Source organism: Cherax quadricarinatus, chromosome 2 (assembly GCF_038502225.1).
Source record: "Cherax quadricarinatus isolate ZL_2023a chromosome 2, ASM3850222v1, whole genome shotgun sequence".
NCBI classification, from domain to species: domain Eukaryota; kingdom Metazoa; phylum Arthropoda; class Malacostraca; order Decapoda; family Parastacidae; genus Cherax; species Cherax quadricarinatus.
The window spans coordinates 39,712,740-39,734,747 of NC_091293.1; the positions used below are offsets into that span (position 1 = coordinate 39,712,740).

Consider the following 22,008-nt stretch of genomic DNA (forward strand, 5'->3'; position numbering starts at 1 on the left):
GCCTGTCCGTTCGGCCTGAGTGCACCTCCGCTACCCTGCCTTCAGCTAGTGTGCCATTGTTTACAAGCCAGTGACAACAGTTCCATGCATACATTCGATACAGTTTGTATTATTCCATTGTTTTTGGTGCTTGTAACTGCTAAATAAACCACCATGGATCCCAAGAAAGCTTCTAGTGTCAACCCTGTGGTAAAAAGGGTGAGGTGTACAAATGAAATGAAGAAAGAGATAATCGCAAAGTATGAAAGTGGAGTGCGCGGCTCCAAGCTGGCCCGGTTGTACAACAAACCCCAATCGACCATCACTACTATCTTGGCCAACAGAAAGGCAATCAAGGAAGCTGTTGTTGCAAAAGGTGAAAGTATGCTAACAAAACTGAGATCGCAAATACTTGAAGATGTGGAGAGACTGTTATTGGTGTGGATCAACGACAAACAATTATCAGGAGATAGTGTTTCACAGTCAATCATATGTGAAAAGGCAAGGCAGTTGCATGACAATTTAATTATAAAAATGCCTGGAACTAGTGCTGATGTTAGTGAATTTAAGGCCAGCAAAAGTTGGTTTGAGAGATTTAAGAATCGTAGTGGTATACACAGTGTGATAAGGCATGGCGAGTCTGCAAATTGTGACCAAAAAGCGGCTGAAAAATATGTGCAGGAATTCAAGGAGTACATAGACAGTGAAAAATTAAAACCCCAACAAGTGTTTAATTGTGACAAGACAGGCCTGTTTTGGAAGAAAATGCCAAACAGGGCCTACATTACACAGGAGGAAAAAGCACTGCCAGGACACACGCCTATGAAAGACAGGCTAACTCTAATGCTTTTTTTTTTTACACAGGGTTTGACAAGGTTAGGTTAAGGATCCCTAGCTTTATTGACAAGCTATTTACAGGTTAAGGATTCCTAACTTTATTGGCAAGCTGTTTTGTAGTAATGCTAGTGGGGATTGCTAAGTGAAGCCTCTACTTGTGTATCACTCTGACACTCCCAGTGTTTTCAATAAAAACAGTGTCATCAAGGCTAATTTGTGTGTGATGTGGAAGGCAAACAGTAAGGCATGGGTCACTAGGGACATTTTCCATGATTGGTTCTATCACGTATTTGGCCCCACTGTGAAAAAATACCTCCTGCAAAATAAATTGGACCTCTAAGTGCCTCTTGGTATTAGACAATGCTCCTGGTCATCCTCCAGACTTGCCAGAGCGAATTGCAGGGGAGTTGAGCTTCATCAAAGTGAAGTTTTTGCCTCCTAATACCACTCCTCTCCTCCAGCCCATTGACCAGCAGGTCATTTCAAATATAAAAAATTTGTACACCAAAGCAGTGTTTCAAAAGTGCTTTGAAGTGACCTCAGACACTGAATTGACCCAAAGAGGCTTTTGGAAAGATCACTTTAGTAGCCTCAGTTGCATAAACCTTATATGTAAGGCTTGGAAGGGAGTGACTCTTAACCCTTTCAGGGTTTCCGATGTACTAGTACGGCGTACGCACCAGGGTTATTGACGTACTAGTACGCCTAAATTCTAGTGCCTTCAAATCTAGTGAGAGAAAGCTGGTAGGCCTACATAAGAAAGAATGGGTCTATGTGGTCAGTGTGCATGGTATAAAAAAAAATCCTGCTGCACATAGTGCATAATGAGAAAAAAAAAACTTTGACCGTGTTTTGGGTTAAAACAGCGACTTTGCAGTGTATTTTCATACGATATTTATGGTTGTATTCTAGTTTTCCTGGTCTCATTTTATAGAATGGATGACATATTACAGAAATTGAGATGATTTTGACTGGTTTCACAATGAAAAGTACCTTGAAATTGAGCTCAAATTAGCAGAAATGTTCGATTTTTACCAAAGTTCAAAAGTAAACAAATCATGCCAAGCGTCCAATACACGTCAACTGGTGAGTCTAATATTCTTTCACAAGTGCGCTGATATTATTTATACCATTTCTACACTAATGCAGTAGTCTGCATAACAGTAAATCTTCTATTTTTTGTGAGAATAAAAATTCAAAGTGGAAAGCAAAAGAAATGTAAGAGGGGCCTGGGGACATGACTAATGAACAGAGGAAATGTTATTTTAGTGCCAGGAATGTCTGTCTTGTTTATTCTGGACCCTATTTGGAAATTGGCGTCTTTTGAAATTTGTGTGAAATTGGCAAAATTGCTAAATTCTGACCACTTTATTGGATAGTTGAAATCGGTAAATGGGTGGTTTCTTGTACTCATTCGATAGAAAAAATTGAGTTCTAGCGAAATAGTTATGATTTTTGTCGACTAGTACACTGGAATTGGCCGAAAATAGGGCTCAAAGTCGGCAAAATCGCCGATGCGCAAACATTGTCTAGACCGCTAACTTCACTAGAGCATAATTCCATAAGTTTTCCATCAGATCTCATACTTTTGGTGTCATTATGATCGGGAAAAGATTCTCTATCTTTTCATAAGAAAATTTTTTTTTTTCTGAAAAGTTTTCGACCCTGAGAAGTTTAGGAGAGGGCCTCGACCCTGAAAGGGTTAAAGTTACTCTATCTTGGGAATGTTTTGAAGTCATTACAGTAAGATTCCTTCCTGTTTAGTTAACAGCAGGCCCCATCAGGGTACATGGACCCCTGCCCTTCTCTGCCAGAATATGCCTGAAACAAGCTTGTTATACTGTGTTGCCTCCCATTAGTGACATCAGTGATCCAAGGCCAATTTCAAAAATAAAATTTTTCATTCCAAAATGTTTTTCACTCAGTAATTAACTCAACACTCTCCTTAACCCTTTCAGGGTCCAAGGCCCAAATCTGAAGTCACCACCAGTGTCCAAGAATTTTCAAAAAAAAAAATTTGTTATTTTTTCTTATGAAATGGTAGAGAATCTTTTTGTGAAGGTAATAAAACAAAAAGTACGAAATTTGATGGAAAATTGACGAAATTATGCTCTCGCGAATTTTGATGTGTCAGCGATATTTACGAATCGGCGATTTTGCCGACTTTGACTCCCATTTTAGGCCAATTACATTATTCCAGTCAACCAAATTCTTAGCTATTTCACTAGTATTACTTCTATTCTATCGATTGAGCACAAGAAATCGCCAAGTCAACTGTTTCAACTACAAAATAAAGTGATCGGAAATTGTTAATTTGGCCAATTTAACACAAAGTTCAAAATATTCCAATTTCAAAATAGGGTCCAGAATAAACAATGTAGGCATTCCTGGCACTAAACTAACATTTCCTCTGTTCATTAGTTATGTTTTGAGGCTTTACAAATAAATTCCATTTTGATTTTTTATTCACATAATGAATTTTTATTCACACCAAAAAATAGAAGATTTACTGTTATGCAATACTGTAATAATTGTATAAATATCATCACCATATTTGTGAATGTATATTAGACCCACCAGCTGGCGTGTATTAGACGTGTGAGGTCGTTTGTTTACTCTTGAATATCGGCAAAAATTTAACATTTCTGCTACTTTGAGCTCAGTTTCAAGCCATTTCCAGTGCTAAAACCAATCAAAATCATCTCTATTTCTGTAATATGTCTTCCATTCTATCAAATGAGACCAAGAAATCGCAAATACAACTATAAAAAACATACGAAAAAACACTGCAAAGTTGCTGTTTTAATCGAAAAATCATGATTTCATTTTTTTTCTCTCATTATACACAGTGTGCTGCAGGATCTGTTTTATGTGGTGCACACATACCACATAGATGTATTCTCTCATATCTAGGCCCAAATGACTCACAGTTTATCAGAGTGAGCTGAGCTCATGGCGTAGATCTACGGTTTGGACCCTGAACGTAAAGCCGTAGATCTACGGGACGGACCCTGAAAGGGTTAACACTCACATTCAGTTGCACTTCGTCACAAGAGGGAACTAATATTTTCGCGCGGCCAGGTGTCAGATCTGAGTAATAGTGATGATAGTGATGTGGACTTTGATTTTATTGCTCTGGATGACCATTCGAGTAGCGACAGTGAGGAATCATATTCACCAGTGACACATCTGACTTTTTTGGGTTATCCTAGGTTCTCTACACATATGCTGCTATATGAAACTGTATTTGTATATACCTGAATAAACATACTTGCAAATCCACATGCGCTCGGGTAATGTACCATATGCAATTCTAAGGGGACTGAGTACATCCTGTGGCCCTACACCTGGAATAGTGAAAGTGTTGATGTAGCTACAATTGGTATGAATAGGCCACATGTGTCAGTAGGTGGTGGTGGTGGTGCCACGAGCATGCGGCACCAGCCCAGGCTGGGACCCGAGCCGCTGACTCGGCAGTTCCAGGATGAAGTACATCATCATTCAGCCCCACACCACAACCTGCACAACCACAACTACAACCACAACCAGCTTATGATATCTAGTATCCACCACAAACTGCATCTGGGATTGGCAGCAAAATCCAAATTTTGTTCCCACTCCCCATCAGTTTGATGACACTCAAAGTGGATTCCAGCCATCTTGTTCCCTTGGAAACACTGCAGGTGAACTGCAGTTCTTTGAACTATTCTTTGACCAGCCCTCGATGGAAAATATTGTAAGGAAAAGTAACAAGTATTTTGATTACACCATGGCAAAAACAATGATATGACCACAGTCAAGACTACACTGGTGGAAGGAGACAACTGTGGCTGAGATGTATTTATTTTTTGCAACAATAATGCTTATGCCTAATGTCTATAAGCATAATATAAAATCATAATACATTCACCTACACAGAAAACAATGATACATGAAGAATAAAACAATAATAACATAACACTTACCTTTATTGAAGACATGGTGATGTATGGAAGACGAGAGGGGAGAGGATGGAGGAGTTTACAATTGTTTGGAAGGGAAATCACCCTCCATAAAGACTTCAGGTACCAAGTCCTTATCCTGGGTTACTTCTCTTCCTTGTTTTTTTAATGCCACTACGACCAGCTTGAGAGTCACTCAAAAAAGTGTTCCAGAGAGTTCTGTTTCTGGCTTATGTTAGGAACTGTGTTGAGAGACAGGACAAGATAGTCCTTTAATATGACACTAATATCAGCTCTACGGCTTATTTATCTAGCACAATTCATCTAATATGACATAATAAACAATATTAATAACATAGAAACATAATATATACTCTAGAATGAATAAAATATGCCATTAACCCTTTGACTGTCGCAACCCCAAATCCTTAACCCTTTGAGGGTCCGTCCCGTAGATCTACGGCTTTACGTTCAGGGTCCAAACCGTAGATCTACGTCATGAGCTCAGCTCACTCTGATAAACTGTGAGTGGTACATTTGGGCCTAGATATGAGAGAATACATCTGTGTGGTATGTGTGCACCACATAAAACAGATCCTGCAGCACGCTGTGTATAATGAGAGAAAAAAACTGAAATCATGATTTTTCGATTAAAACAGCGACTTTGCAGTGTTTTTTCGTATGTTTTTTATAGTTCTATTTGCGATTTCTTGGTCTCATTTGATAGAATGGAAGACATATTACAGAAATAGAGATGATTTTGATTGGTTTTAGCACTGGAAATGGCTTGAAACTGAGCTCAAGGTAGCAGAAATGTTAAATTTTTGCCGATATTCAAGAGTAAACAAACGACCTCACACGTCTAATACACGCCAGCTGGTGGGTCTAATATGCATTCACAAATATGGTGATGATATTTATACAATTATTACAGTATTGCATAACAGTAAATCTTCTATTTTTTGGTGTGAATAAAAATTCATTATGTGAATAAAAAATCAAAATGGAATTTATTTGTAAAGCCTCAAAATGTAACTAATGAACAGAGGAAATGTTAGTTTAGTTCCAGGAATACCTACATTGTTTATTCTGGACCCTATTTTGAAATTGGAATATTTTGAACTTTGTGTTAAATTGGCCAAATTAACAATTTCCGATCACTTTATTTTGTAGTTGAAACAGTTGACTTGGCGATTTCTTGTGCTCAATCGATAGAATAGAAGTAATACTAGTGAAATAGCTAAGAATTTGGTTGACTGGAATAATGTAATTGGCCTAAAATGGGAGTCAAAGTCGGCAAAATCGCCGATTCGTAAATATCGCTGACACATCAAAATTCGCGAGAGCATAATTTCGTCAATTTTCCATCAAATTTCGTACTTTTTGTTTTATTACCTTCACAAAAAGATTCTCTACCATTTCATAAGAAAAAATAAAAATTTTTTTTTTTTAAATTCTTGGACACTGGGGCACCACTTCAGATTTGGGCCTTGGACCCTGAAGGGGTTAACCCTTTGACTGTTTCAGGGCCCTCTCTAAAACTGTCATTCTATGTCGCCAAATATTCGAAAAAAAAAAAAATTATTTTTTCTTATGAAAATGTTAGGAATATTTTTACTAGTGTTTTAAGCCTAAAAAAAAATTTTTTTGCCATCAGTACTTACCGAGATATAGAGCCGCAAAGTTTGCAGAAATTGACGTGCGTACGGCAACAGCGGCGACTGCCGCCCACCCGGTATTCTTTTATTTACTCTAATTCAAAGGTTTCTTGCATTTTTCAATATTTTTCTTTTCCAGGTAACTTATGTGGCCTGTGAGACCAATGTAAGGTGCATTGTTCAAATATACACTCATTATTTACAACACAATAACAGAACAAACTTTATCACTATTAGTTTGTGTATACACTTTGTTTACACAAACAAACAATACAAAACAATGTTTATTACTATTGTTCCATAATATATATACATATGTACAGTCACTAAACACGTTCCTAGAACTGCTGCAGCTTGTGGAACTCTTTGAAACATGGGTATATGCAGAGGGGCACTTCACACTCCTCACACATAAAACGAGTGTCTCTGCGTGTTTGTGGGCGTTTTGTGGTATGCATACATACATAACACCTCTTCTGAGCATTTTTCTTGGCAGTAGTAGGAGGCAGTTGTATGGGGTAGTGATCACCAGGCCTCATACGAGATGACGTCTGTGGGCACTGGTCTATTGCAGGAGTTGCTCCTTGGTACTTTGCAATTATTTGTCTGATTACTGACAGGCAAAGTTCACCATATTTTGGTGTTTTGTTGGTCTTCAACTTGTATATGTTATAAGCATTTAGCATAGAGATATCAACAAGATGGAAAAAAAGTTTTATATACCACTTATAACTCTTGCGTACACAGTCTGCAAACCCAATCTGCATGTCACATTTGTCCACTAAGCGCATATTGAGGTTGTAGTCCATGACAGCTGCAGGACCTTGGCATATGTTTACGATTACCACACACTGTGCCACACACGTCTGTCAAGTTCACTCGCAAGAAATCACTGAGTAAGGGGCTTGTGTACCAGTTATCAGTAAATAACATATGCCCCTTACCAAGATATGGTTCCATCATTGTTCGAACCACATTACCAGAGATACCCAATAACTTCATGGTATCTCTCAAAGTATTACTGCCAGTGTACACAATGATATCCAAAATTAGACCACTTCTGCAATCACACAGTACAAATAGCTTTATACCAAAGCATTTCCTCTTGCTTGGTATATATTGCTTGAATGAGAGTCTTCCTTTGAATAAAATCAAGGACTCACCTCTGTTTACCTGGAGTTTACCTGGAGAGAGCGCGGGGGTCAACGCCCCCGCGGCCCGGTCTGTGACCAGGCCTCCTGGTGGATCAGAGCCTGATCAACCAGGCTGTTGCTGCTGGCTGCACGCAAACCAACGTACGAGCCACAGCCCGGCTGATCAGGAACTGACTTTAGGTGCTTGTCCAGTGCCAGCTTGAAGACTGCCAGGGGTCTGTTGGTAATCCCCCTTATGTGTGCTGGGAGGCAGTTGAACAGTCTCGGGCCCCTGACACTTATTGTATGGTCTCTTAACGTGCTAGTGACACCCCTGCTTTTCATTGGGGGGATGGTGCATCGTCTGCCAAGTCTTTTGCTTTCGTAGTGAGTGATTTTCGTGTGCAAGTTCGGTACTAGTCCCTCTAGGATTTTCCAGGTGTATATAATCATGTATCTCTCCCTCCTGCGTTCCAGGGAATACAGGTTTAGGAACCTCAAGCGCTCCCAGTAATTGAGGTGTTTTATCTCCGTTATGCGCGCCGTGAAAGTTCTCTGTACATTTTCTAGGTCGGCAATTTCACCTGCCTTGAAAGGTGCTGTTAGTGTGCAGCAATATTCCAGCCTAGATAGAACAAGTGACCTGAAGAGTGTCATCATGGGCTTGGCCTCCCTAGTTTTGAAGGTTCTCATTATCCATCCTGTCATTTTTCTAGCAGATGCGATTGATACAATGTTATGGTCCTTGAAGGTGAGATCCTCCGACATGATCACTCCCAGGTCTTTGACGTTGGTGTTTCGCTCTATTTTGTGGCCAGAATTTGTTTTGTACTCTGATGAAGATTTAATTTCCTCATGTTTACCATATCTGAGTAATTGAAATTTCTCATCGTTGAACTTCATATTGTTTTCTGCAGCCCACTGAAAGATTTGGTTGATGTCCGCCTGGAGCTTTGCAGTGTCTGCAATGGAAGACACTGTCATGCAGATTCGGGTGTCATCTGCAAAGGAAGACACGGTGCTGTGGCTGACATCCTTGTCTATGTCGGATATGAGGATGAGGAACAAGATGGGAGCGAGTACTGTGCCTTGTGGAACAGAGCTTTTCACCGTAGCTGCCTCGGACTTTACTCTGTTGACGACTACTCTCTGTGTTCTGTTAGTGAGGAAATTATAGATCCATCGACCGACTTTTCCTGTTATTCCTTTAGCACGCATTTTGTGCGCTATTACGCCATGGTCACACTTGTCGAAGGCTTTTGCAAAGTCTGTATATATTACATCTGCATTCTTTTTGTCTTCTAGTGCATTTAGGACCTTGTCGTAGTGATCCAATAGTTGAGACAGACAGGAGCGACCTGTTCTAAACCCATGTTGCCCTGGGTTGTGTAACTGATGGGTTTCTAGATGGGTGGTGATCTTGCTTCTTAGGACCCTTTCAAAGATTTTTATGATATGGGATGTTAGTGCTATTGGTCTGTAGTTCTTTGCTGTTGCTTTACTGCCCCCTTTGTGGAGTGGGGCTATGTCTGTTGTTTTTAGTAACTGTGGGACGACCCCCGTGTCCATGCTCCCTCTCCATAGGATGGAAAAGGCTCGTGATAGGGGCTTCTTGCAGTTCTTGATGAACACAGAGTTCCATGAGTCTGGCCCTGGGGCAGAGTGCATGGGCATGTCATTTATCGCCTGTTCGAAGTCATTTGGCGTCAGGATAACATCGGATAGGCTTGTGTTAATCAAATTTTGTGGCTCTCTCATAAAAAATTCATTTTGATCTTCGACTCTCAGTCTGGTTAGCGGCTTGCTAAAAACTGAGTCATATTGGGACTTGAGTAGCTCACTCATTTCCTTGCTGTCATCTGTGTAGGACCCATCTTGTTTAAGTAGGGGCCCAATACTGGACGTTGTTCTCGATTTTGATTTGGCATAGGAGAAGAAATACTTTGGGTTTCTTTCGATTTCATTTATGGCTTTTAGTTCTTCCCGCGATTCCTGACTCCTAAAGGATTCTTTTAGCTTAAGTTCGATGCTTGCTATTTCTCTGACCAGTGTCTCCCTACGCATTTCAGATATATTGACCTCTTTTAGCCGCTCTGTTATTCTTTTCCGTCGCCTGTAAAGGGAGCGCCTGTCTCTTTCTATTTTACATCTACTCCTCCTTTTTCTTAGAGGAATAAGCCTTGTGCATACATCGAGTGCCACCGAGTTAATCTGTTCTAGGCATAAGTTGGGGTCTGTGTTGCTTAGTATATCTTCCCAGCTTATATCGGTTAGGACTTGGTTTACTTGGTCCCACTTTATGTTTTTGTTATTGAAGTTGAATTTGGTGAATGCTCCCTCGTGACTAATCTCATTTTGTCGGTCTGGGGCTCCGCGCATACATGTCTGAACCTCAATTATGTTGTGATCTGAGTATATTGTTTTTGATATGGTGACATTTCTTATCAGATCATCATTGTTAGTGAAGATGAGGTCTAGTGTATTCTCCAGTCTAGTAGGCTCTATTATTTGCTGGTTTAAATTGAATTTTGTGCAGAGATTTAAAAGCTCGCGTGAGTGTGAGTTTTCATCAGAGCTGCCTCCTGGTGTTATTACTGCAACAATATTATTTGCTATATTCCTCCATTTTAGGTGCCTTAAGTTGAAATCCCCCAGGAGCAAGATGTTGGGTGCAGGAGCTGGAAGATTTTCCAGACAGTGGTCAATTTTTAACAGCTGTTCCTGGAATTGCTGGGATGTTGCATCCGGAGGCTTGTAGACTACCACAATGACTAGGTTTTGGTTCTCGACCTTTACTGCTAAAACTTCCACTACATCATTTGAGGCATTTAGCAGTTCTGTGCAAACAAGTGACTCTGCAATGTACAGGCCAACCCCCCCCCCTTTTGCCTGTTCACTCTGTCACATCTGTATAGGTTGTAACCTGGGATCCATATTTCGTTGTCCAAGTGATCCTTTATGTGGGTCTCAGTGAAAGCCGCGAACATTGCCTTTGCCTCTGCAAGCAGTCCACGGATGAAAGGTATTTTGTTGTTTGTTGCTGGCTTTAGACCCTGTATATTTGCAAAGAAGAATGTTATCGGACTGGTGGTATTGTTGGTACTGGGGGGGGGGATTTTTTTTCCGGCATTAGTATCTGTATCTGTTGGTTTGGAGTGGAGGCCATCGACTGTGGTTCCACTCCAGGAATGACTGGATTTGGTGTACGATTTCTGCCATTTCCTGCCAGTTTTTTTTCCTTCCTGGCACTAAAAAACCTCTCCCTCTTGAGTGGCTGTGGCTACCCAGGTTTTCCCATGGCCTGGATGTTTTGTATCTTTTTGTCCCCTTTAGATGGTATGCCTGGCAATTTAAGTTATAGCACAGTCTTTCCTGTACTGAAGAGGTACACAGTTCAGGGTGAAAAAGCTTACAGGAAGGGAGTTTGCATTTTCCTGTTGTCATATGGGCATGGCATTTTCTAGGGTGGTCATAGTTGCACGTCCCATCTGTTTTTCCAGATTTCCCATGCCAGCAGATACCGAGTGCATAGTATGTGCACAGGCTTGGTTTCCGTTTGCCTTGGGTTTCTGTGACTGTATTCCCTGTTGGTGCATGTTTCCCTGTCTTACTTCTATCCTCCCTAGCACCAACAATGGAGCTCCCACCAGTTGTTTTTGGTAATATATCCTCACTATTGCTAGTGGAGTCCTCTTGTTTGCTATTTCCTGCGGTATTTCTAGTTTGCAATATTGGTTTTATCTTATCTTTGACTACACTTGTTTCCCTACTATGGCTCCTGTCCCCTATGAGGTCATTTATATGTATTCCTTCCTGCGTATAATTCCCGACTACCTGGACAAAATCTCCAGCTTCACCATTACTGTCTCCCAGGACAGCATCTCCAGCTTCACCATTACTGTCTCCCAGGACAGCATCTCCAGCTTCACCATTACTGTCTCCCAGGACAGCACCTCCAGCTTCACCATTACTGTCTCCCAGGACAGCACCTCCAGCTTCACCATTACTGTCTCCCAGGACAGCACTATCAGCCCCACATTTACTGACTACCAGGACATCATCTCCAGCCTTACAGTTTCTGACTACATGGCCAGTATCAAGGGCAGTACCATTCAGCCCAGACTTTTTATGTTCCCATCTGTTGTAGAAAGCTTCCAGGTTTTCTATGAAAGCAGCTTTGATGTTGACCTCTTTTAATACCCTTGTGATTTTAGTCCACAGATTTATCTCATTTGGGCATACCCAAAAACACTTCCCTGTTTTAATACTGCTTGTAGCTAGTTCTTGGATATCTGCACAAGGGGCGTGACACCAATTTCCACAAAAATGACAATTTATGCATGTGGAAGCCCGTTTGTTTGACTGACCACAGACTACACACAGCTTCATAATGATTTGAATGGTTGATTTACTGCAATTCTACTAGCAACCTCTTGAATATTCTATTAATAACCTTAAATGAAGCTCTAGCTATTTGTATTTCTGTTTCTAACTGTTTTTGTATATTGGACAGCTTACCGTGCACGTTCCTGATATATATTTAATGTTTGTGTTTATAAGGGCGCCTACAACCCCATCCATTTACAGTCTGCTTTATTGTTCGACCAACCAGTCAAGGGTTCGGACCAGTCAAGGGTTCGGACCAGTCAAGGGTTCGGACCAGTCGATCTGATCTGATCAGTGGGTCACTTATTTAAAACATACTGGTCGGTGATTTGAGCTAACACATGAAGGATCTACTGGAAATTATCTACCCGAGTAATATGTGATTTGATTGATACAAAAGTATAACTTGCGTGTTGAAGAGCCGGTGACTGCTGGCAGCTTCTACAATGACGAACGGTCGACCTCAACCCTTGTTTATCAATCGCTGTATCTAGCTTTACTATTTTTATTTTTTTTTTTTTTTCCGTCTCCACCACAATAAATGCTATATTATCACTATAGTTGACTGGTGCAAATTTTGGAGGAAGGACGCTTTTTCTGTAGTAATAATTGCTTCTCGTTGTGTATATTGCGACCGCTGGTAACTACAGGTTATATGAAATTCACAGTATACGTCTGGTATTTCAAGAAAAAAGAAACTAATGAAAGTCACTCCACTCCACTAAGTACCATTATAATACTGGTTAGTTGCTACTACAACACTGTATTCTGCTATTCACTGGTATCACTAGATTATATGCGAGTACACTAGCAAGCCAGGAAGATTATTAAAAACAGCTGACCTGTGGTAAGTTTCTGGCGACTTCTGGCACCTGCCTCTATAGGCTTATCACTTCATTTACAAATTCACCTGTTTTCAAATGACACTTTAGCCTTTATCATCAATATACTAGGGAGCCACTGTAGTATACACTATACACTATGTATACTCAATGTTTTCAGGGAGACTTTCTTTCCTCTGACACAAAGTTCAATTATTATTATTTTTTCACACGGGACACAGGCCTATGATTCCCCTCTGGCAGTAAACTCTGCTAGGTAGTGCACACTAATTCTCCTTTTTTGACTCAGTATATAATGTTTTCCGCCCAAGATTGGTTCCAGGCGCTAGAGGGATGTATCGTATAGGATTGATGACACAAATTAAAGTTCTAGCACGTAAGAGCGACCGTGAAAACAACTGTCACTGACATTTTCATTGCTGTTAGAGCTATCACATGGGAACAAAAGACCTCCAATCCACCGAGAAGTGAGGAACTTCTTACCGAGAGGCATGGTGAAAATGGACTGACAACATGGCGTTCCCACAATGCACCGCTGGGTCCCAGATTTTTTTCACAGGGTGCACACCGACCACTGAGACCCATTCTCTCCCGTGTAGGCCTACCAGGCCTTTGGCGCTTGATTTGAAGCCGCTAGAATTTGTGCATATAAATACGTCAGAAACATTGGCTCGTAAGACGTATTTATATGTCGGAAACAGTCAGAGGGTTAAGCGTCTCCTGGTGTCGCAAAATATTTGAAAAAAAAAAAAACTATTTTTTCTTATGAAATGACAGAGAATCTTTTCCCGATGATAATGGCACCAAAAGTACAAAATTTGATGGAAAACATACGGAATTACGCTCTCATGAAGTTAGCGACCTCGGCAACATTTACGCATCAGCAATTTCGCCCACTTTGAGCCCTATTTTCGGCCAATTCCATTGTTCCTGTCCACCAAACTCAGCCATTTCTTTAGAACTCCATTTGTTCTATCAACTGAGTACAAAAAACTGCCCATTTACCAATTTCAACTACCCAATAAAGTGGTCAGAAATTGGCAATTTGGCCAATTTTATGCAAATTAAAAAGTATGTCAGTTTCAAAATAGGGTCCAGAATGAACAATGCAGACATTTCTGGCACTAAAATAATATTTTCTTTGTTCATCAGTCACATCTCCAGGCCCTTGTTATAATACTCTTGCTTTCTATTTTGAATTTTTTTCACACATAGAAGATTTACTGTTGTGCAGACTACTGCAATATTGTAATAATTGTATAAATAACGTCAACCCATTTGAGCTCCATTTCAAGATCCTTTTCATAGTAAAACCAATCAAATCACTTCTATTTCTATAATATGTTTTCCATTCTATCAAAAGAGACCAAGAAAACAAGAAGACAACCATAAATGCTACACGAAGATACTACACCTCAAAGTCGGCATTTTAATCCAAAAACACAGTTGGTGTTTTTTCTCATTATGCACTGCGTGCTGCAGGATTTTTTTTTATATTGCGCACACTGATCACACAGACCCATTCTCTCACATGTGGGCCAACCAGCTTTCTCCTGCTTAATTTGAAGCCACTAGAATTTTTGAGTATATATATGCCAAACACATTGGCTTGTAAGATGTATATATACGACCAAAAAAGTCAGAGTTAAGAATGTCACGAGTGGTGGTGTGTTGTTTGTTGTTGGGTGTATAAGGGCCACTGAAAGATAAGCCTTACATAGTGGTGGTGAAGGCAGCAGCAGAGGCGGCGGTGTTGTCAGTGTCACCCTATATACCTACAACAACAATGGAGAAGTCAGTTTCATGCTGTCCTTTTTCTGTCGATTAATCACTTCACTTACTTGCTACACTGTTAATGCTACACTTTATCGCTGGCTGGCACTATAGCCTTTATCGACTCCTGCTGCTTTAGTACCTTACATATTGCAGAATCACTGAAAAAGGCACATTCTCCCCTCTCTCTCAGCCCTTTACCAAAGGGCTGGCTGGCACTAGAAGCTTTCTTTGGGTCCATGGTGGCTTGTTTAGCAGTTATAAGCTTTAGAAAGAATGGAATAATACAAAATGTATCGTATGAACACGTGGGATCGTCCTCACTGGCTGGTAAACAGTGGCACACTGGTTGTACATGGAGTGTCAGGGCCATGCGGACACGTTCCAGACGAATGACTTACACCGAGTTCAGTGACATTCACCGAGCCAATATTTTGACAAAAAAAAAAGTTACTTATTCTGAATATTACTTATTCCAATGACGACTTAATCCGGAGGTCCACTGTACTGACAACTAGTACACAAGCCCCTTAGTCAGTGATTTCTTGGGAGTGAACATGACAGACATGTGGCACAGTGTGATCTAATCGTAAACATATACCCAAGTTCAACACAGGCACTCGTAGTGGTGAGGTGCAGGTGTTTGCTGCCAATGATATCATGGCATTACGGCGCATGACAAACGAGATGTCACATTATTGACATCCATTCACCATAACGAAATGAAAGACAGTGGCAAGGTGGATAGAGTGACGAATGAACCTTATTCTAAAACCAGCAACAGTGATTGACTATACACAAAACATGCGTTTGGTTGACAAACGTGACATGCAAATTGGCTTTGCCGACTGTGTTCATAAGAGTTACAAGTAGTACACGAAACTTTTCTTCCACCTCATGGACATTTCAATGCTCAATGCGTATAATATGTCCCAAATGAAGACCAGCAACAAACCACCGTATGGTGAATTTTGTTTATATGTCATCAGGCAACTAATAATCAAGTACCAGGTCACAACACCTGCTATACAAAACCGTCCACGAACTGATCACCGATTACCCAATCGTTTGAGGCAGGAAGGTGATCACTCCTAATACAGCTTCCTTTAACTAAGAAGAAAGGGGCTCAGAAGAGATGTTTTGTCTGTTCACAAACAAAACAACGGCCACAAAAACTCAGACACTCTGTTTATGTGTGAGGAATGTAAGACACCACTGTGCATGACACCTTGTATGCTTAGATGCGAGCACACTGGCACACACGGGGCAGTTCAGGCCACACGTGGACACATCTCATACGAATCGTATCACATACCGGGTTTTGTAACGGGAACCGAGGCAAATTTTTTGCGATATAATGCTTCGGATACCGGATTTATCGGATACCGATGACTTCGCAAACTGGGGGTCCACTGTACATTATGCATTATATTGGTCTCACAGGCCACAAACATTACTGGAAAAAATATCAGAAAAGAAATGAAAAAAGTAACAAAAAAGTAAAATAAAAAAAATGCGACTTTACAGAAGTCACTGATGTTGCCATTACCCGGTCACTGAGGGTCAATTTCACCCCTCTATATCTTGGTAAGTACTGAACATAATTTTTTTTTTTTGCTTTATTACCTCTAAAAGAATATTATCTTTAATTCTAAAAGGAATTTTTTTTTCGCAAATTCTTGGACCCTGGCTATCTCAGTACTGAGATTTGGCCTCTGGACCCTCAAAGGGTTAAGTCACTGTTTTCTCTCCAGGCTGAAATACTGCTGCATATTAATGTCCCTTTCTAAGGCAGACAAAATTGCAGACCTAGAGAATATACAAAGAACCTTCACTGAATGTATAAGTTCAGTCAGGAACCTGAGTTACTGAGAACACTTGAAGTTGATCAACCTGTGCTCCTTGGAATGTAGACACGGAAGATACATCATAATTTACACCTAGAAAATCCCAAAGGTACTGGTCCCAAATTGCATATCCTAAGAAAACAAGAGAGGCTCAACAGACTGTAAAACACATCCAATGAAAAGCAGGGGTGCCATGAGTACATTGAGATAACATAATAAATGTAGAGGCACAAGGTTTTTCAACACCATCACTTCATACATAAGGGAAATAACCAACAGACCCCTGGCTGTCTTCAAAAGGGAATTTGGTATGTTCCTCAAGTCAGTTCCTGATCAGCTGGGCTATGCTTCATATGTTGGATAGCAATGCAGCCAGCATTAACAGCCTGAGTTTTCAGACCATGAATCAGAAGGTCTGGTCTGGGACTGAGCTGCAAGGGCGTTGACCCCTGAAAACATCTTTTAGTTTTTGTTCCGGTAGGACACACAAATTAAATTATTCAGTGATAATCTTTTTTATTTTTAAAGTAATAAATGCCAATAAATATTGTGCGTGGAGGGAGTGCGAATGATAAGAAAGAGATAATTGTGGATGTTATGAATGAAAAGAGGCTGGATGTCCTGGCTCTAAGTGAAACTAAGCTGAAGAGGGTAGGAGAATTTCAGTAGGGAGAAATAAATGGGATTAGGTCAGGGGTTTCTAGTAGAGTTAGAGCTAGGGAAGGAGTAGCAATAGTGTCGAAGGAGAAGTTATAGCAGTAAAAGAAGGAATATAAACATGTAAATTCAAGGTTATATGGATTAAAATAAGGGTTGGGTGTGAAAAGTAGGTTATAGTAAGTGTTTATGCACCTGGAAAGGAGAGAAGTGTAGAGGAGAGAGATTTCCCAAAATCAATGTTGAGTGAGTGTGTGGGGAGTTTTGAATCAAGTGAGAGTACTTGTGGTGGGGGACCTAAATGCTAAAGTGGGTAAAAATGTTGTGGAGGGAGTAGTAGGTAAATTTGGGGTGCCAGGGGTAAATGAAAATGGGCGGCCTTTAATTGAACTACGTGTAGAAAGAGCTTTGGTAATAAGTACAGTGGAACCTCGGTTTTTGTATTTCCTAGTTTGTATGTAAAATTATAGTTATTCTCTATAAAATGTATTTTTTGTTAATATTTCCCATAAGAAATAACGTAAATCAAATTAATTCGTTCCAGACACCCAAAAATATTAACAAAATATACATTTTATAGAGAATAACTATAGTTTTACATACAAACTAGGGCATATGAAAACAGAGGTTCCACTGTAATACATATTTTATGAAAAAGAGAATAAATAAGTATACAAGATATGATATAACATGTAATGAAAGTACAGTGGAACCTCTACTTGTGAGTGCATCCACGTTCGAGTTTTTCCAGATATGAGCAGTTGCTTGGTGAATTTTTTGCTTCCAGATGCGAGCAAAATTTCCAGATGCAAGCAGGCCTCAAGGGAAGTTCCTTGATGCTGGTGAGGGGCTCTTGCTCTTGATCTAGGGAATTGGATCTCAATTGTTTTTTGGATTATCTTATTGAAACTTGGGCAATGTATGATGGAAAGATGCTTCTTAGCGTACGCCAAAGATGAAAGAAATCGAACCATGAATAACGGAGGTCACTTCTCAGCCATTACCCTCCCCTTAGTGGTATACTTACATGTGGTTTTTCTGGTTATATTCTCATTTTTTTGGCCTCATTTGATAGAATGGAAGATATACTACAGAAATAGATATGATTTTGATTAGTTTCACAATGAAAAGTACCTTGAAACTGAGCTCAAAGTAGCAGAAATGTTCCATTCTTTGGCGATGTTCAAGAGTAAACAAATGACGTCATCGTCAATATCTGTCCGAGTGGCACTGACCCTCAACCTTCACATATTGGAAAGCTCTTCAGCATGCTAGCAAAAGAGGGAGCAGACATCATGAGGTAGTAGTGGCAGACAACATGAAGCAGCAGTGTAGCACTTATAAGATACTCTGACTTTTTTGGGTATTCCTAGGTTCTCTCCACATGTAGACAGGAGCAGGAATGGCTGCTGTGGTGGCCCTATAAACCCCAACCACAACAATGGCCGCTGTCACCACTACTAGCCACATATGTAATGGCATGTATTTTATTCATTCTAGTGTATATATCATGTTTCTATGTTATTAATATTGTTTGTCATATTACATGAATTGTGATAGATAAATAAGCCATAGAGTTGATATGGAAATTATTGAAGTATTTTCTCATGCCTGGAATTCCACTGGAATGAATTAATTCCTATTCCTAAGTCAAGTTATAGATTCACTATAAATCTTATGATTACAAACATTGATCCTGATACCAACCTCCCATCTGTAACAATCCATTAGCTAGTAAGATAAATTAGTTAAGTATCATAATTATTAAGTTTAACATAATATTTTATTCAAAAATCTAGTTGTAGAGTCACTCTCATTCTTATGGTTACAGGCATTGATCCTGATGTAAACCTTTTATTAAATGACTTACATGAATCAAACAGCAACTGTAATTATTATACAGCAGACCAAGCAAAGACATTACTCAGAGCAACCAATAACATAATTATCTTTAATTATAATGTCAGATCCTTGAGCAAACATTACGATGACCTCACAGCATTACTCAATTCCCTTCATTCCAGTCTGTCAATTATCACACTCATAGAAACCTGGCTAAAGCCTGGTACTACAGATGTCTATGCCATTCCTGGTTACACAGCCATACACAACTGTAGGACAGACCAGCAAGGGGGTGGAACAGCTATATACTACTCAAATCAGCTTGAATGTATCAATAAATTTTGCACAAGCGATAAGCATGGTGAATATATCATAACTAAATTTAAATCAAAAGACCTGCAAAAACCCCTCAGTTATAAACATCTACAGAGTACCATAGTCAAACATTTGCCACTTTAGTGAAAAATTAGGAAACTTGATAACTGATGCACATATGAACAAAGACCACTTGCTGCTAACAGGAGATTTCAACATAAATCTACTACATGACCAGGACCCACAAGTAACCAAATTCACAAACACTATGAGCAACTGCTTGCTGCTACCAACAATATCAAAACCTACAAAAGGTTTTGAAAGCTTGTAGTTGTGTGTGGGTGGACTTGTAAATATGATGAGTCACCTGCGTGTCTTGTGTCACAAAGATGCATCATACCACCACTCACTAACCCTCACTGCCTTCCACAACACATCCCTTCCTCCCCACAAACCTACCTTCCTTCTTTCCTTCCTTCCTACCTACCTTTCGTTTTTCCTTCCTTCCTCTCATCTCTTCTGACCTACCTTTCCTCCTTCCTTCCTTACTTCTTCCTTCCTCTCATCTCTTCCTACCTACCTTCACTCCTTCCTTCCTTCTTCCTTCCTTCTCTCCTTCCTCTCATCTCTTCCTACCTACCTTCCCTTCTTCCTACCTACCTTTCCTCCTTCCTTCCTTCCTCTCATCTCTTCCTTCCTACCTACCTTCCCTCCTTCCTTCCTTCCTTCAAGTAACTTTTTTTATGGCCTGTGAGATCAATATAAGGTATATTGTATGTATATCCACTTGTCGTATGCTACACAATAACCGCACAAATATTGTCATTATATTTACAAAACATCCTAGGTAGTAGGTTGGTAGACAGCAACTGCCCAGGGAGGTACTACCGTCTTGCCAAGTGAGTGTAAAACGAAAGCCTGTAATTGTTTTACATGATGCTAGGATTGCTGGTGTCCTTTTTTCTGTCTCATGAACATGCAAGATTTCAGGTATGTCTTGCTACTTCTACTTACACTTAGGTCGCACTACACACACAAGTCGGCCGTACGAGTCGGCATGTACAAGCACATATATACACACCCCTCTGGGTTTTCCTCTATTTTCTTTCTAGTTCTTATTCTTGTTTATTTCCTCTTATCTCCATGGGGAAGTGGAACAAAATTCTTTCTCCGTAAGCTATGCATGTTGTAAGAGGTGACTAAAATGGCGGGAGCAAGGGGCTAGTAACCTCTTCTCCTGTATATATTACTAAATGTAAAAGGAGAAACTTTCGTTTTTCCTTTTGGGCCACCCTGCCTCTGTGGGATACGGCCGGTGTGTTGAAAGAAGAAGAAAGATTTACAAAACATGTTTACACTAACCAACAATAAAAAATGTTGTTTATTACTATTTTTCTATCATATATATACACACAAAAAGTCATTGGACACCTCCTAGAATTGCTACAGCTTCTGTAAGCTTGTAGTTGTTGTGTGGGGGTGGAGTTGTAAATATGCTGAGTCACCAGCATAGTGTCATAATGACAAATTACACCATCACTCACCACTCTCACTGCCTGTCAACACCCATCCCTTCCTCCCCACCCACCAACCCACATGGAAACAAGTCACTGTCTGAATTTTTTGTGTTATCCTAGGTTAATGGTCTCCCTCCTTCCTTCCTATTTCCTTCCTCTCATCTCTTCCTCTTTTCCTTCCTACCTTCCTTCCTTCTTTTCTTCCTACCTTCCTTCTTTTCTTCCTATCTTCATTCTTTCTTTTCTTACCTTCCTTCCTTCTTTTCTTCCTACCTTCCTTCCTTCATTCTGGTTTCCTGGGCATTGCTTTCAGTCACAAACTCCTCAAGACCATGAAATTCATCTTCACTGGCACTCCCATCTGTGTTTGAACTGTCACTCAGAAACAAAAGAGCCCCAATTAGCCGAGGAGTGAGGAGTTTCTTAGCGCTAGACGTGGTGAACAAGGTGTAATAAAATGGCTTTCCCACAATGCACTACTGGGTCCCCGATTTTTTTTGTACTGTGCACACTGACCATGCAGCCCCATTCTCTCACATCTAGGCCTACCAGCCTTTTCCTGCTTGATTTGAGGACGCTAGAATTTATGCATACTAGTACATCAATAACCCTGGCGCGTAAGACGTACTAGTACGTCAAAAACCCTGAAAGGGTTAATTCTGTAAGAAAAAAAAATGTTTTGATTTTTCAGAATTTCTTGGACACTGGGGCACCCATTGAAATTTGGCCTCTGGACCTGGAAAGGCTTAACATTTGGCACTGCTTTCTAGAAGTGGTAGTATACCATGGAAAGTGCTGAGCTTTCAAATAAGTCAAGATATGATATAACAGCTTTTACTCTGTAAATTCAACTGTGTAAAAAGTACATACAGCCACCATCCTCTCCTTGCAATGAGAAATAATATTTGTGGAAAGCATGAAGATTGTCTCACCAAGCATTAAAAAATGAGTTTCCTACATATATCAAGCTTTTGTATAAATAAATTTTATTCACCTGACCCTGAGACAGAAAGTTTGCCATCAATGTGGCCTTGACAGCATTCTTCTTGTCTGCATCTTCAAATATTATTAGTGGTGATTTACCTCCAAGCTCCAGAGTCACAGACTTTATACCTTTTGCACCAGCTTCCATCACCTGCAACCATATACACATCTTGTTAGAAAAAGCACTGGTGCACACTTACATAAAGGGTATAAACAGTATAATCAATATTCCTAGACAAGTAATACACAGACATTTTGGATTGAATGTATCAGCAGATAGACTGATGAAAGACAAGG

General features: G+C 40.1%; 1 protein-coding gene across 1 annotated transcript in view; it reads right to left on the bottom strand.

The window, feature by feature from the left end:
* LOC128701165 (4-trimethylaminobutyraldehyde dehydrogenase) overlaps positions 1–21,862 on the bottom strand; it is a gene marked incomplete at its 5' end in the record, with an annotated part of 84,942 nt that extends 63,080 nt beyond the window's left edge. Inside the window, 1 exon segment of the mRNA XM_070087859.1 lies at positions 21,722–21,862. Within this exon segment, the coding sequence (XP_069943960.1) occupies positions 21,722–21,862 (141 nt within the window).
* Between the last annotated feature and the right edge of the window lie 146 nt (positions 21,863–22,008).